Source organism: Neopsephotus bourkii, unplaced genomic scaffold (genome assembly GCF_033783945.1).
Source record: "Neopsephotus bourkii isolate Nb327-2 ecotype Australia unplaced genomic scaffold, CSIRO-AGI_Nbou_v1 NB_1248, whole genome shotgun sequence".
Lineage (NCBI taxonomy): Eukaryota > Metazoa > Chordata > Aves > Psittaciformes > Psittacidae > Neopsephotus > Neopsephotus bourkii.
In genome coordinates, this window is record NW_026901733.1 from 3,746,266 (window position 1) to 3,760,596 (window position 14,331).

Genomic DNA, 14,331 nt, shown 5'->3' on the forward strand with positions numbered 1-14,331 from the left:
TACAGACAAGGAAAAAAGAAAAATTATACCACATCAGACTTGTTAAAATGCTCTGAAGTGCCTGTGCACTGATTTTGTGGCAAATATTAGTGGCATGATAAAAAAAAAAAAAAAGCTGACATGCTACGGTAGAACAAGACACTAAATATAATGGCATATAAGGAAGATGAAAGGAATATATAAGGAAGATTTAAATTCTTTACTGTAAGGGTGGTGAGGCACTGGAATGGGTTGCCCATGGAAGTTGTGAATGCTCCATCCCTGGCTGTGCTCAAGGCCAGGTTGGACAGGGTTTTGGGTGAGATGGTTTAGTGTGAGTTGTCCCTGCCCATGGCATGGGTGGGTTGGAACTTGATGATCTTAAGGTCCTTTCCAACCCTAACATGATTCTGTATCAACTAGGTAGACCTCCAAGAACTACTGTTACTGTTTAAAGCACCAGAAACCTGCCAGGGAAAAGAAAAAAAAAATTGCTATTGTTAAAGAATTGCTAATATCTCTATGTTAGAAAAAGCTTCAGACCCTAAAATAACAAAAAATCCCACCAGTTGGCCAACTGCTGCCTCTGAAATCCTGTGGGTCTCAGTTCTCCAGACTTCAGCTTATCTTGTCCTATGTAAACTACATATTGTTTGGAAAAAGCACTTTATGATAAAATACATGAAAAAAACAAAAGCTGTGAGCAGTACATCTGAGCTCCAACAACTGCACAAAAAATGCCAAGCATTTTTTAATTAAAATGTAAATCTATTCTTTCCAACTCAAAAAACTAATCCGGTCTTCTTGTTGTCATTTTGATAAACCAGTGGTCTCTGGCTAGAAGCAGACAGGCCAAGTCTTGCAGGAAATTGGGAAAAGGAGGAGATGGTGAAGGAAAGTGGAAATATGTTAACAGTTAGAAAAACAGAATCATTACTTAGCTTATCATGAAAAATTACAGGAGGCTAAATTCCCCCATTTACCTCTCATGCAAGAGGGAATAACTACACTGCGGTAATAACATTCATTTTAGGACAATTTGCTGTCTCACCAGATTCATTATTTTGTGTAAATTTGCCATTCTTTTGCATTAAAGTAATAGCTTGTGTTCCACAGTCGATTGTGTTTACAAGGAGAGAAGCCTCCCAGTAAGGTCACTGAACTGCAGTAACCCTCAGCTTTTAGCAAGATCCTGACTGGACCCCATCACCTCCTGATAAAGGCATTGCGCAGCCAAAAGCTGCTAAATGCCTTCCAGCTCCTTCTTTCGTATTCTGCCTCCACCCTTTTTTAAACACAAATCAAAAAGAAAAAACTGATGAAGAGTGAAATCCATACAGATGTAATACACAGTGACACATATTCCTATGTTAACTCGTGAGAGATCAACACTGCTTATTATTTCAGGAGAATGGGTTCATGTATCATCATTAAATCCCCAACTGAACAAAAAAACCCAAGAACTGGTATCCAATACACAGCATCCAAAAATTCCTAGGTGTGGACAAGGGATTGCAGCAACTGCAGCTACCCTTTCCTTACCATGTCAAGGGAGGCCATCAGTAAGCATGATTACATTTGTCAAACTATTACAGATGGAAACCTCTGGGAGACAGTTCTTCAACCTGTGTGGGTTTATACAACTATCCACAGGACATTCTGCATAGCACACAGCAGCAGGCGTCAGCATAAGCAATGAATCAGGGTGAGGCAGGGCTGCTGTCAAATTGTGCTGAATATACAGTTCCTAGTTACATCTCTGAGCTCTGCACACAAAAAGATATCTCCTGATGTACCAAGTGCTGCAATTAGAAACAGCAGAATGATGGACTGATGGATGGTGCTGCGTTGTGTCACTTTGCCATACATAGCTTACCTCTTGCTCAAGTGAAAGAAAAATCTCCACAATTCTGATATTTTTTTCTTTCCTCTGCAAGAAAGATTCACTTTCCTTTTTATACAAAAAAACCCCAAAACAACAAAAAAAAAACAAACCACCCCAAAAAACCCAAAACACAAACACAAACAAAAAACACCAAACCCAAAAAACAACAAAACTCAATGCCCCACAGTACAGCTACAGCCACACAGCACGTATCACTGGAAAGCATTAAGCCACGAAGAACCGCAGCCACATGCACTGGTACAATTCAGACCTGATCTACTAAATAGCTCTTCCTGCTTGAGAAGATCATAACTTACTGTATCTTGAAAAGTTAGTACACTTTGATTTTGAATGTTTGTTCAACCCTATGGGGGTGGGAAGTATCAATAAAAATCTGCATTTATCCTTTTTCCAAGTTAATGCAATATGGGACCAAACGAAGGTACAATCCTCCCAGCAGTAATAATGACAGTAATTTTGCCGCCTTCCTTGTGCCTCACAGATGTAGAGCAGCGATGGATCTAGTAAGCTTCTGGAAATAATCTCTGGAAGTAACAGCAGCAGCCACCTACTGATCCATTTCTTTAAACACACAGCACTTTACTCAGCAATTGTCTTCTCTCACTTGGACTGAGATGTCATTCATGAGCCTTTTCTGACTACATACTGGTTGCAAGAGACCACGTTGACTACGTGCAAGCTCAACAGAAGTTTGTAGCAAGCAAGACATTCTAGTTCCACATCACAGATGCATATTCAGTATATATCAGACAACAGAACTCTGTTGGGTGTCACAAGAAAATCCTTTCAAAAGACAAACAAAACTAACTCTTGTTAATTCAGAAATTCATACTTATAAATACCATTACTGTGCAGACTAGATTTCTCTCTCATATTGTTACCGTTCTGCTCCATTTATCCACTCTATCCTCTTGTATAGAAAGTTCATGACCTTTGAGAATTAAGTCTCTGAAACCCCAGGCATACCTGATTTGTTTGTTTCATAAAGCCACTGATACAACTTGGCTTCGCTGTTCATAAGGACATTTCAGCTATACTATATTTACTATTCAGTGTGAAAATAAACACAAATGCAAAAAGACCCTCCAGAATAGTAATTCTCAAATCCAAATCATATGAAGAAGAAAAGCAAGACATTAATGTTCACTCACCAGTGGCCCTCCACAGCAGTGGATCAGTCTTTGCTTCTATATACAAAGAATATTGTTGGGTCTATCAGACTTGAAAGAGATATCCATACTTGGCTTCTTAGCACAGTAACGTTTTCTATCAATAAGAACATGCTTGCCTCCAAAACTGTACCCAACTGACAGGGTAGTGTGCAGACACCACACTTACTCTGGGAGCAAGTATGTCTAAAATAAAAAATTATGCTGCATTCAGATAGCACGGCTTCCTCAGATATCTTCTGTATAACACCCTTGGATACCTTCTGTGTAACAATCTCCAACAATTGCACCTATTCCATTCTGTTCACAGTACAGGAAGTTTCCTTGTCCTAAAGGATCATACTGTCACCTGATCCAAGACACCACACTAACCTTAGAGAGGGGGGGGAAACCAGAGCAAAAGAAGAGATTTCTGTCTCCTCTGCTGAAGAGCCTTTGCCCTGGCAGTCCAGGCACTCCAGTGGCTGTAGGGACTGGCAGTTGCTGCCACCGGGTGGCTCAGGAAAGAGGGACAGCCAAGGCTGTCAGGGGGACCGGACCTCCCTAAGCACCCACTGCACACCCATGCACCACGAGAGAAGGGCAGGCAGCAATCAAGGGGTGCTGCCGCCTGCTCTGAAGGGGGCTCAGTGGCTACATCAGGCAGTAATTAACTTCTCTGCTGCCTGTGCTAACCTTTCTGTAGGGGGTGGCATTGTCCAGAGAAAGCTGGGGAGAGTGATCTCTGTGGAAGAGTAGACAAGAGCTCTGTGTGACCAGGGGAGAAGGCTGTGCTGCACCAGCTCAGAGACTGAAGGCTATTTAAAATTCTTCAGAAGAGGGATCTGACTTGAAGCTGAAGCTATAAATTAACCAAGTGCTGGTGCATTCTTGATGCTCGTTATAATTAGCATCAATGTGGAAAAGAAAGCAAAAAGAAATGACGGACAGCTTGACATAGATCAAGCCAGAGGAAGAATAACTGAGCAGGGTCTGCAACCTAGTTATTTAAGTCACAGAAGAAAAAATAACTTGCCTATGGAAAACTGATTTCTCCCCTGAGACGGACTTAAACATCTTAAGAAATTGCCCACAACTGCAGGGAAAGGTAGGTATTTACAACAGTGTAATTCTTAGACCTATAAAAGTTGTGTCTGCCAACATTTTCTCCCTCTCAGGGAGTCTCATGCTGAAGTAGTTTCATTTGCATGTTCAATCCACTTTGATGTCCTCACTTGAGCAGGGTGAAGATCACAGACTCCATCTGAGTTGTATTCCCCCCCCCCATTTTGATATAATCTTAAAAACAAACTTTCATTTGTAACATCGTAAAGGGTTGATATAAGCTTGGTTTTGGAATTGGAAAGACATTTTCCTCCTTGTGGTGCCAAGTTATCAAATGTTGATCATTGGCTTATCTTGGATACAAAGTACAGTTCATAGCTCTGGAACACGGAAATACTTAGCAATCTGTTAGTAAATCATTAGCTTTAAAGAACAGATAGTACACTGTATGTCGACCTTAAATTGTAAAAGAATTCGTAGTGAGGATACGGATCACTGGATGGTGAGTTTAAGCCTGCCAACAGTTAACTTCATGGTGTATGATTTCCATTTTTAAGTTCACAGTCCCCATATGAACCACAGGATTGACTAACCAGTGTTTTAGCTCACTGAGAGATGGGGCTAGTGATCAGAATACAGAAGGTTTAAAAGCCTTCTCTGGCCTCCACTGTGCTGTGAGAGAGGCAGATGAAGATCTCTTTGCTTTGCTGTCTCCATCCTTCCCACAGAAAGGAAACCAGAAATCTGAGTTGAGAAAGATTAGTTTGAGACGCATATTGCACAGTGCCACAGGGCTCTATAACCAGTAACACTGGATCTACTGTGAGTAGCTGGCGGAGCAGATATAGAGGAAATGAGGTAATAGCTTCACCACTGAATTAATAAAGTTGAAAACGAGTTCTTAAGTCCACTTATGATTTCTTCAGACACTGGCATTCTATGATCAGCTTTGGAAGCATTCATACCAGGAACAGAGACTCATATGCCAATCACACTACATTATCTCATCGAGGAAAGCTGACTTTAAACAAAACCATTTTAAATGGTCACAGAATTGTTTCCATGTAGAGTAAGGAAGACTTAAACTAGTCATGCTCCATTCTTTTGGTACCTCTAAAGAAAAAATTCCTTATGATATTAAAAAATATTTGACTCATCCGAAAGTTTTCAAGCTAGTCAGACTTAATAAAATCCACATGACTTCTGCAGATCTTCAGTTTCCACACCAGAACATAATGGAGCTAAATATTACACCCACTGATAATCTTCCAGCCTTGCCTTCACCTCTTCTGCATTAATGCTAGACTAATGCTTTTTTTACTGAAGTCCTATTAGCATAAAATCAACATAAAGTTGGAATAATAAGGTTTCCCTGTCTCTTTTCCAAATCTTAATGCAGAAGAAAAGGCAAACCAGTTTTGAGATCAAGTAATAAATCTACCAGCAAAACCTACAGGGGGAGCAGAGAGGGATTCACTGAGAGCTACCAAGAGGAGCTCATCTAAAAATCTAGGCCTCGAAGTATCCTCAAAGGTCACCTAGTCTATACTTCTGCCACAAGCTGGACTACATTACATCAGTTTAGCCAGTTACTTGTCTAACCTGTTTTTAAAGGCCTACAATAATAAATCTCCACACTTTCCAGACGATCCCATTGTTTGTATATTTCTTTTTGTATTTCCTTTCCCAGCATTTACTCAAATCTTTTCTTTGTACAAGTGAATTGAAAGAACTCACTGCTTGTTCTATCCATCATGGACAAAGAAAAGTTCATTTTCCCTCTTTCTTCATACATCTTTAATTTTGTTGAACACCTTGATTCAGCCTTTCTTCTCTGTGGTAATGAATGGCAAAACTTTCTACAGATATTATCAGTTTCAGATCTTTGGTCCCTCTGTATTTTCTACTTAGTCCTTTCCCCCATCTTTTCAGGTCTCTTTGGAACTGTATAGCCCACCCTCAAATGCTATACACAAACATTAAGTAGATCACAAGGATTCTGTGGGAATTCTCTTTTCTCAGCTTACAGATCAGGTAACATTTTGCAGCTCTCTGAGTTAACTCACCAAACACTTCGTTATCCTCTGAAGACTGCTGCGTTAGTCTGGCTGCTTTCGGACTCTCTTTAGCTGATTCCTCCACCTTGGTTTCAGCATTCTGTAAAGCAAACGTTGCTTCAGATTAGGTCTTTTATAGTTATCAACCAGAAATATTCTTCAAACTTCTTAAATATGCACAAATTGCATTCTTCATGAATGCAAACTCATTAACACATAGGGTCTTGGTATCTTTACTACATATATGTAGTTTTACAAAATATTGAGGGAAAATACTTTCAGAGACACAGTTGTGAGGGTTTGGTTTTTGGTTTTGTGGTTTGTTTTTTTTTAGTTTGTTTAACTAGAGGGCATAAAATTGAGGGTTAGAGAAGACATCTAAGTAAGAGACAGATCTTAAAAACCATGACAGACTTGTAAGTTTCCACCCTTCCTCCTCATATTTCATTTTCTTTCTATTGACATCTTCCATTGTTGACTTAGTGAACCAAGAGATCAGGAGATACTGCACAAATATTTCTCCTTGCAGAGCAAAGGTGAGCTAGAGAGAGCTTAGGAGCAGCCATCTTCAAGTCTTTAACACCAACTCATGCACTTAACTGTTTAAAGCACAATTACTTATCTATTTCTGAAACAAATCTTTCAGTTAGCTACCTGATGTTAGACTGGGCCAAAAGATAATGCAACAGTTTCAGCACTTAAATTGACAAAAGTCAAAGCATTTCCTTCTTTAGCTAGAAAAGACTGAAGAAAATATAAACTGTGAAACACTGAATTTTTAATATTTATATCGCTAATAAAGAAAAAATAACTCATGTTTTACTTTGGTACTCAAGAGAAATGTATATGAAAGCTTTCAGCAATGCAGACAGTAAACTGCATATGCAGTCAACTACTGAGCAATGGATATGAAGTGGCTGATGCATTAAATATTATTGGAAAGAACTGACTACAAGTTGAGGAAGGAAAAAAGACAAACATAGTTAGTATGCCTATGTCTTTTAGAGGACAAATACTGCTCTATTCAAGTACACAGTCCTTCAGACGACTTTGTGTGGAATTTTGGAGAAATCACTTTTGTACAATTTAAAACTTCTGACTTGGTTTAGAAAATGCTGCTATACAGTATGTCCATCAAAACTACTGGTTCTGCTCTCAGAAACATAGCAGTATACTTCCAAACCATAAGCTGTCTCTTATTTCCCCTTACTAATAAGCATATATAAGAAGGTAGGTAGATTAAGTCTGTCAACCTCCCTATAGAACACAGGAGTACAAACTTAGGGCATGTAAACTCAAGAGACTTTTAAGCAAGACAGCAAGCTTTGCCAGGAAAAAATGAAACAAAAACCTAGGAAGCCTACTGGTGTCACACAGCAGCAAACAAGAATTAGAGAAAGCAAACAGAACAGGAAAGAAGGACAAACTGCTTCAGAGGAAGAAACACCTGCATAAGAGAAAGGATTCTGCTGTTCCTCATGCGTTTGAGTAAAAGCTGAAAATCTGTGAACTGCTGCAAGGCATCAAGAGCAGTAGCAACAAAACACTACCCATCAGATACTTGGTGGTGTCTATGAAGCGAGTTGTCACTCCAAGTTCTTACTAGAGAGATGTCTGCATTTCTTACTTTAAAAATACAGTTTTGGCAGTGTCAAGGAAATTAGAAAGACTGAACCATAAGAGATTTCGGTTTGAGTTAAATTGCTGGGAAGAACTACACAGCAGCTATGCTGCCTGCTCCCTGGATAAGACACAATGTTAGTGTTGACAGGTACCAGCTCCAAGACATTGACAGGAAAGTTGTGCGATATATCAACCTAAAACAAGACAGCACATGGCTGGATGTAAATCCACTTGGCATGGCTTCTCACGAAATACAAACTTTAAAAAGATTTCTTTTGCTTTATTATTTGCACTAAAAAATTTACACAACACATTGTAACTGGTATCCCTAATATTCGTGTTACCAAAAACAATACAAGAAAAATCACTGCAAAGGAACAATCGATGGTCCAGATGTTCTAAAAATAATGCTAATAATACAAATCAGCATTTTAAAAGACAAGATTTAGCCTGTTGCTTAATTATTTTTTCCAGTGCCCTAAAATTCCTTATGTGTGCCTATCCTTCCAATAAATTAACAGAAAATGTGAAAACACATTACCCTTTCACTGCCTGAGCTGTGCCAGGAGGGATTCTTCACCTACAGTTATAAAGTGCTTATGGTTGGTTATAAAATAAAAGTGGCTTGTACACAACACAGTAAAAAAAACCACAGTAATTCTGTCTAGCTCTTACTTTCAGGCTGTGCACTCAGAGCAATTTTGGAAGTGATGGGCAAAACAGGTTTATTTTATAGTATCAGTTCCCCAGAACTACAAATTACACCTGATTTTAGCAGGAAATATGTATTACTTAGGCCTAAATTCAAAAACATCTCTCTCTCTCCAGAAAGCATCTCCTCAACCACCACAAAAATAAGCATTAAGCTGGAACTCAAGCAGCTATGTCGACAAGAAAATACAAGACTTGGAAATGGAAAGTTGTACTCTGGGGTATCCAAGCCAGCTTTTTAACTGTCTATCTTGCCATTTTTGCACACTAGTAAGGAAGAGCTTGTTTCTTTTCCTTTAACCACAAAGCTGTTACTCAATGACTTCAGAAAAGTTAAAACTGCTCTTCAGAAAACCATTATTCAGAAGTGTTATATCTAAAAAGAGAATTAAAGAAATCCAGTGTGAAGCAGAGATTTGTATTGTCTGTGCTCTCATTCCTGCCCTTTACAATCTACTCTGTTTTCTTATTATGTAACTAGAATGTTTAGCTCCATCAAAATGGCACAAATGAAAACAGACTGCAATTGCCTTTCACCCCACCCCCATAGCACAGCCATTTCTCCAGCTCCTTCTCATTCACTCCTGTTCATTGCACATTACCTTCCCTGCACTTAAGTCCTCAACATCTAGCAGAAATGGAGGGGACAGAGGTTGACAGACACACACGTGGTAAAATACTTTATTCTTCCCCTATGCTACATCGAGGAAATTAATATAAAAACAACAGACACCACCTCAAAAGACAGACAAGAGTTTCTAGTGGATAAAATCAGATTTGACTGGCAATAAATGTCCATTTTGGAATAACAGGAAAAGGGTAAATTGCTGCAGGCAATAGCAATCTTGATAATCTAAACTGTATCCATAGCAGTAGATCATGCAACACCAGACCTGGCTGAAGAACTCTGCAAAACATTCCTCACCTTCCACTTCTGCACTGATACTCGCCTAAATTCTATCATGCAAGGCTACCTTTTATCTAATATTCACAAAATGTGTGTATGATGTTCAAGTTACAGTATGCCTTCAGCACATTGTATGTTATCTCTTCTCAGATCTGACTGATCTTCCACAAGGTTCCGGGCGTGGGGGGGGAAATAAGAAAAATCTTTAAATCATGGATATGCACTCCTTCAAAAATGTGACAGTAGCATGATTGAGAGCCATCAGTAAGTCTGCCAAATGCATAAACGTTTCTCTAAATACCAAATACTCCTTCAATTGGCAGGACAGGCTGCAAGTTATTCTTAACAATGGCCATTTTCTTTGTCACTTCCATATTCTGCATCCGCAAATTAAGCACCTACAATGTTGTTTTCATGAAAACTGGAGATGTTCCTTGCTATTTTCTTCTCCTAGACCTCCATCAGCTTCAAAGTTTTTATCTCTTGTTCACTGTAAGGAATTTTACACACACAGCTTAACTCAATCAAACAGATGATATGATGTGAATAACCCTTATTAGCAGCAAGAATTCATGGAATGGCAGTCGATCCTCTTCAGACGAGCAGATACCTCTCGTACCTGCATTACTATGTTCAAACATCTTTCTAAACTCACTCGTTAATTAATCTTAACTGGAGATTTTCCAAGCCTATTAATACAGAAACCCATACACATACTAGCAAGCACCAAACTTCTTGCACAGAACACGAATGGCAAATTTTAACAATGTCATACCGGCTAATTCCTACTCCCAGGCAAGACTATTACCATCATTCAGAATAGGGTTATGCCAGACTGAAGCTGGGCTCATGTTACCTCTACAGCTTCAAGCTCTTGAAAATGCTACGTTAGTTCATTCTTTCGTTCCCATCAGTTATGAAAAGGATTCAATTTTTCCCATCAATTTTCAGACAAATAAAATAACTTTCAAATAGCAAGCTAATCGCAATCATTATATCTGTTTTTCAGGTATACTTCACATTCCCAGTTTAATTTTCACTTATACAGATTCAGGTTCTAAAATGCACCATTCAAAATATTCTCCACTCCATAACTTCTATACAGAGTAATTATTCTTATGTTCCTGTGCATGTGTCAAAATTTTACTTAAGGCAAAAGAATGGCTACAAAAAATAAATGATAGAGTGATGGAAAGAGAGAGGCCTGAAGTTTTCCAAGGACAGTTTTCTGCTCCTCTCAGCTTCAATGGTACAGTTGCTGCCAATGTCACTGACAGAATTTCAAAAGAAGCTTCAAACAAAAGGATCTCATCACTAACTCCCAAGGAAGGCAAAGGTCCTTTGAAAAATGGTTGCGATGCCTTAAACATAATATCCAGGTCTTTGAAGAAAAGCATTCAATCTATTTTAAAACCTTAAGATACTGCGGAATTGCAGTAAAAAAACACTGAATTCCAACTAAAAAATTTGCTACATTCCCCATTATCAGTTCCATGCTATTTTGTTACGTGCTTCCCTCCATTTATGAAGGGCATTTTAAAACTGCTTTTGTTTGTGGAGAAGTTCTTACATACTGGGTTAATACACGGGACATCTTCCCTTTATAGCAATTGTGTTTAATTTTGAGAAAAGATTTCTGACCACAGTGGGGTTTACGTGTTTTATAACTGAACTAAAATCTCTTCAGCTCACAACATAACACAAAGGCAAGCAATGGTTCCACCATATGCCACTAATTAGCTTTTACTAGTCTGTAAGGTACTTTCACAGTGCTGAGAAGGGAGGTTCAAGCATACAACAGGTAAGAAAAAAAGTGATTATATTACTGTGTCCATACCACTGGCAGAGGTTAACTGCATTTGGGAGCAAGGTGCCAAAATGACAGAGTTCATCTGGGAAACAAAACAAAATAAAAACCAGGACAGACAACCATGTGTAAGAATCAAGAATCATGAACTGAAAAAACCCCCAAACAAATCAACAAACCCAAACTCATGCACCCTATACGCAGGGGCAGAGGGAGAGGAAGAGCCATGTGAGTCAGCAGTTACTCTGCAGGTACTGTTAGGACACTGCCAGAATCCTGAATTCTCATAAAACAGCAAGGAATTTGCAAAACAAGACAAGACACAAAAATATGTTGCAGGTCACTGTTTTCAACTTGAAGCTATAATCCTGTCACATGTTGTTCACTCTGTTCACGTGACATTCTGAAAGGTTAATCCTGAAACTGTACACAAGAAACCTGAATATGAATCACATAAAATTCAGACAAGTATGGACAGAGTCATGACTTGCTATTTCCTCTACCAATCCCACCCTATAGAGCACAGTAACCACCGTATCAGCTGTACAAAGCAGGGCAGCGGCACACACAGTACAAATCTGTGAAGATCAATGTAAGGATCTAAAAATCACACTTGGGAACACAGTGAGTTTTGACAGCCTCCAGAACACTTGACCTAAAACTAATGTTATTAAAGCACATGTGCTCCCTCCTTTAAACCCAGACAGTTCTTCTATAGTGTCACTGCAAACAGCATCTGGCAGGCACATTGTTGGATGCAACTCTTGTCCTCATGAATCAAACAGGAACCATGACAACACTTGTTGGGCAAAACTAAATATAGGCACTTTGGACATCAACATCAAATCTCTTTTACAAAAGGTGTGGAAGTAGATTTTCAGCATAGGCTGAAGACTGATAGCTATCAATAGTCATGCTTTCACAGTCTGCTCATTGCCTTTATCCTATCTAGACTGTTTGCTAATTTACTTTCCTTTGAGCACTCATTTAGCCACATGCTGAACAAGTATAAACATTTCACTCTTTTTTTTTTTTTTTTAAGAAAAGGATGTGGTTTAAGTCATAAAAACAACACTGATGCTGCAGCCTCAACTCTCAGGGCATTTCCTTAAGGGCTTCATAAATAGACTGAACAACAGCAGTATCCTACCCCAACAGACTAGCAATTTTCAAATGCATCACCTGAGGTCTTTCTGAAGGGTAATGAGCGTATAAAAGCAATACTGCTTCCTTCTGCTAATGAAACCATGCTATATTCTAGCATAGTGATAAAATCTGAAAAGAATTCATATAGATATCTGATACACCAGAAACAGATAAAAAAGGTCATCTAAACATCCAAATACTTGATCTATGCTAAGACACAGCAGAGATGCAAGAACTAGCAACTAGTTACAGAGTAATGGAAAAAAAAGGGGAAAATGGGGAAAAAAAAACCCCAAAACTGTGACCATTTAAAAAAGTGAAAAATAATCCACTGGTCAGGGAGAGAGCATTGCAAGTATCTTGGACTTCTTTTAGGCAAAAATCCCTTTTCAACCTTGTACACTGAGCTTCTAATATCACAGGTTTGAGTTTGTTTTGAATTAATTTAAATGATAAAATGCAAAACACTTGCCACTGCTCAAATAACTAGAGATCCTCAGCCTTGAATCCTCCTGGGGGGCCTATACAGGACTGTCTGTAGCAGTTAACCTGTTGATTTGCCCCTTGTTGATTTTAACCATAAGAAGAGAGATAAATGAGATGGCAGCTCTCTATCGGGAGCACAATGCAATGGTACAGCATGGCACTCAGCAGCACTACAAACATGCCTCAAAGCAACACAGTGAGGATTTCTGCAGAGTGCACAGCCCCATATGTGCACTTCTACAAAGCAGCACTGAACAGCAAAAGAAGCAGAGGCACTGAGAGAGCACTTCAAACACTTCCCTGTGGGCAACATAGAATAGCTGGCCACAAAGGAGCATGTTTTGGTGACTTCACCATTCCAAACCATGACCCAGTGCAGAAGTTACTTGATGTAGTGATACTCAGAGGAGAGACTATAGCCCTTTCCCAGACTCCCACCAACCACTGGCTGTATGACGTTGCATCTGCCTGCTGCTTATGGAAGCTGACAAAGAAAATCACACAGACCCACACTCCCCTAATCCCCCCCACAAAACCCAACCAAAAAAAAAATCCCACCACACAATGTCTAAATCTGCTTCATCACACCAAAGGATGCCTGCAGTGGCCAAGGAACAAAAAGATATTTAGTGTCTTAGAGTAAACCCCCTAAATATTCAGTTAAATATTATTTTCTTCATTCCATTACCTAGAATGTAATGAGTGAAATATGTTATAAAATGAAAGTTACTACAGAGCACCTCAGAAATATTCACTGGAAAAATGTCATGCCTAAGAATGATACAATACCATTAGGAATAAACCAGTCTGCCACCTTATCAGCAACAAGACATCGTTTCTGGGCTCCCTGCTGTGAAAACCTTCTGGCTTTTGCAGTACTCCAAGGGACAGTGGACAGGTATTTTTGACACAAACCCAACACAGCTGACATCCTGCTTCTGCAGCCAGCATTACCTTTGTTAAGAGAAAACAGGTAAGGTTTCCCTTCTCAATACAAATGGTTGAGCCTGCAGGCCTGTAGAAGCAAAGTGGAACTCACGTGACTGTGTGGGCTACAAAGAGCTGAAGCACAAGTGGGACAACAAAACATAGAGAGAAGAGACGCAGGACCTGACGTGACAGCTCTGCCCAGTTCGCCCACAGCAAACCAGACTGCGGGGAAGGCAGAATTTCACTTCTGGTATTTTATTCTTAATTCCATCACATGCAAAAATGAGTCCTGCAGCATGTAAAATAAATACACCAGTATATATATCTGGGTTGTTTCTACAGGTGGCTGAAAACTGACTTCTTTTAACAACAGAAGAATTTTTAGTGCTTGCTCTATTTTAAAAGAGTACCAAAAAAAAAAAAAAAAGAAGGCTAAAAAGGGTAGACAACTTTAAGGGACTTTCTCACCATTCTACTCCCAGTCATGCATTAGGCTAATCCTAATTCCCTTTTTGTTTAATGAGTAGGAAACACACCCTGAACAGACTGCCACTGCGCACCAAGAA

General features: G+C 39.3%; 1 protein-coding gene across 2 annotated transcripts in view; it reads right to left on the minus strand.

Annotated features, from left to right (window-relative positions):
* MBP (myelin basic protein) overlaps window positions 1–14,331 on the minus strand; it is a 110,846-nt gene that overhangs the window by 48,240 nt on the left and 48,275 nt on the right. For both annotated transcript variants that reach the window (XM_061364732.1, XM_061364731.1), the window contains exon 3: window positions 6,165–6,255. In XM_061364732.1, coding sequence (XP_061220716.1) covers window positions 6,165–6,255 — 91 coding nt within the window. The remainder of the gene's footprint in view (window positions 1–6,164; window positions 6,256–14,331) is intronic.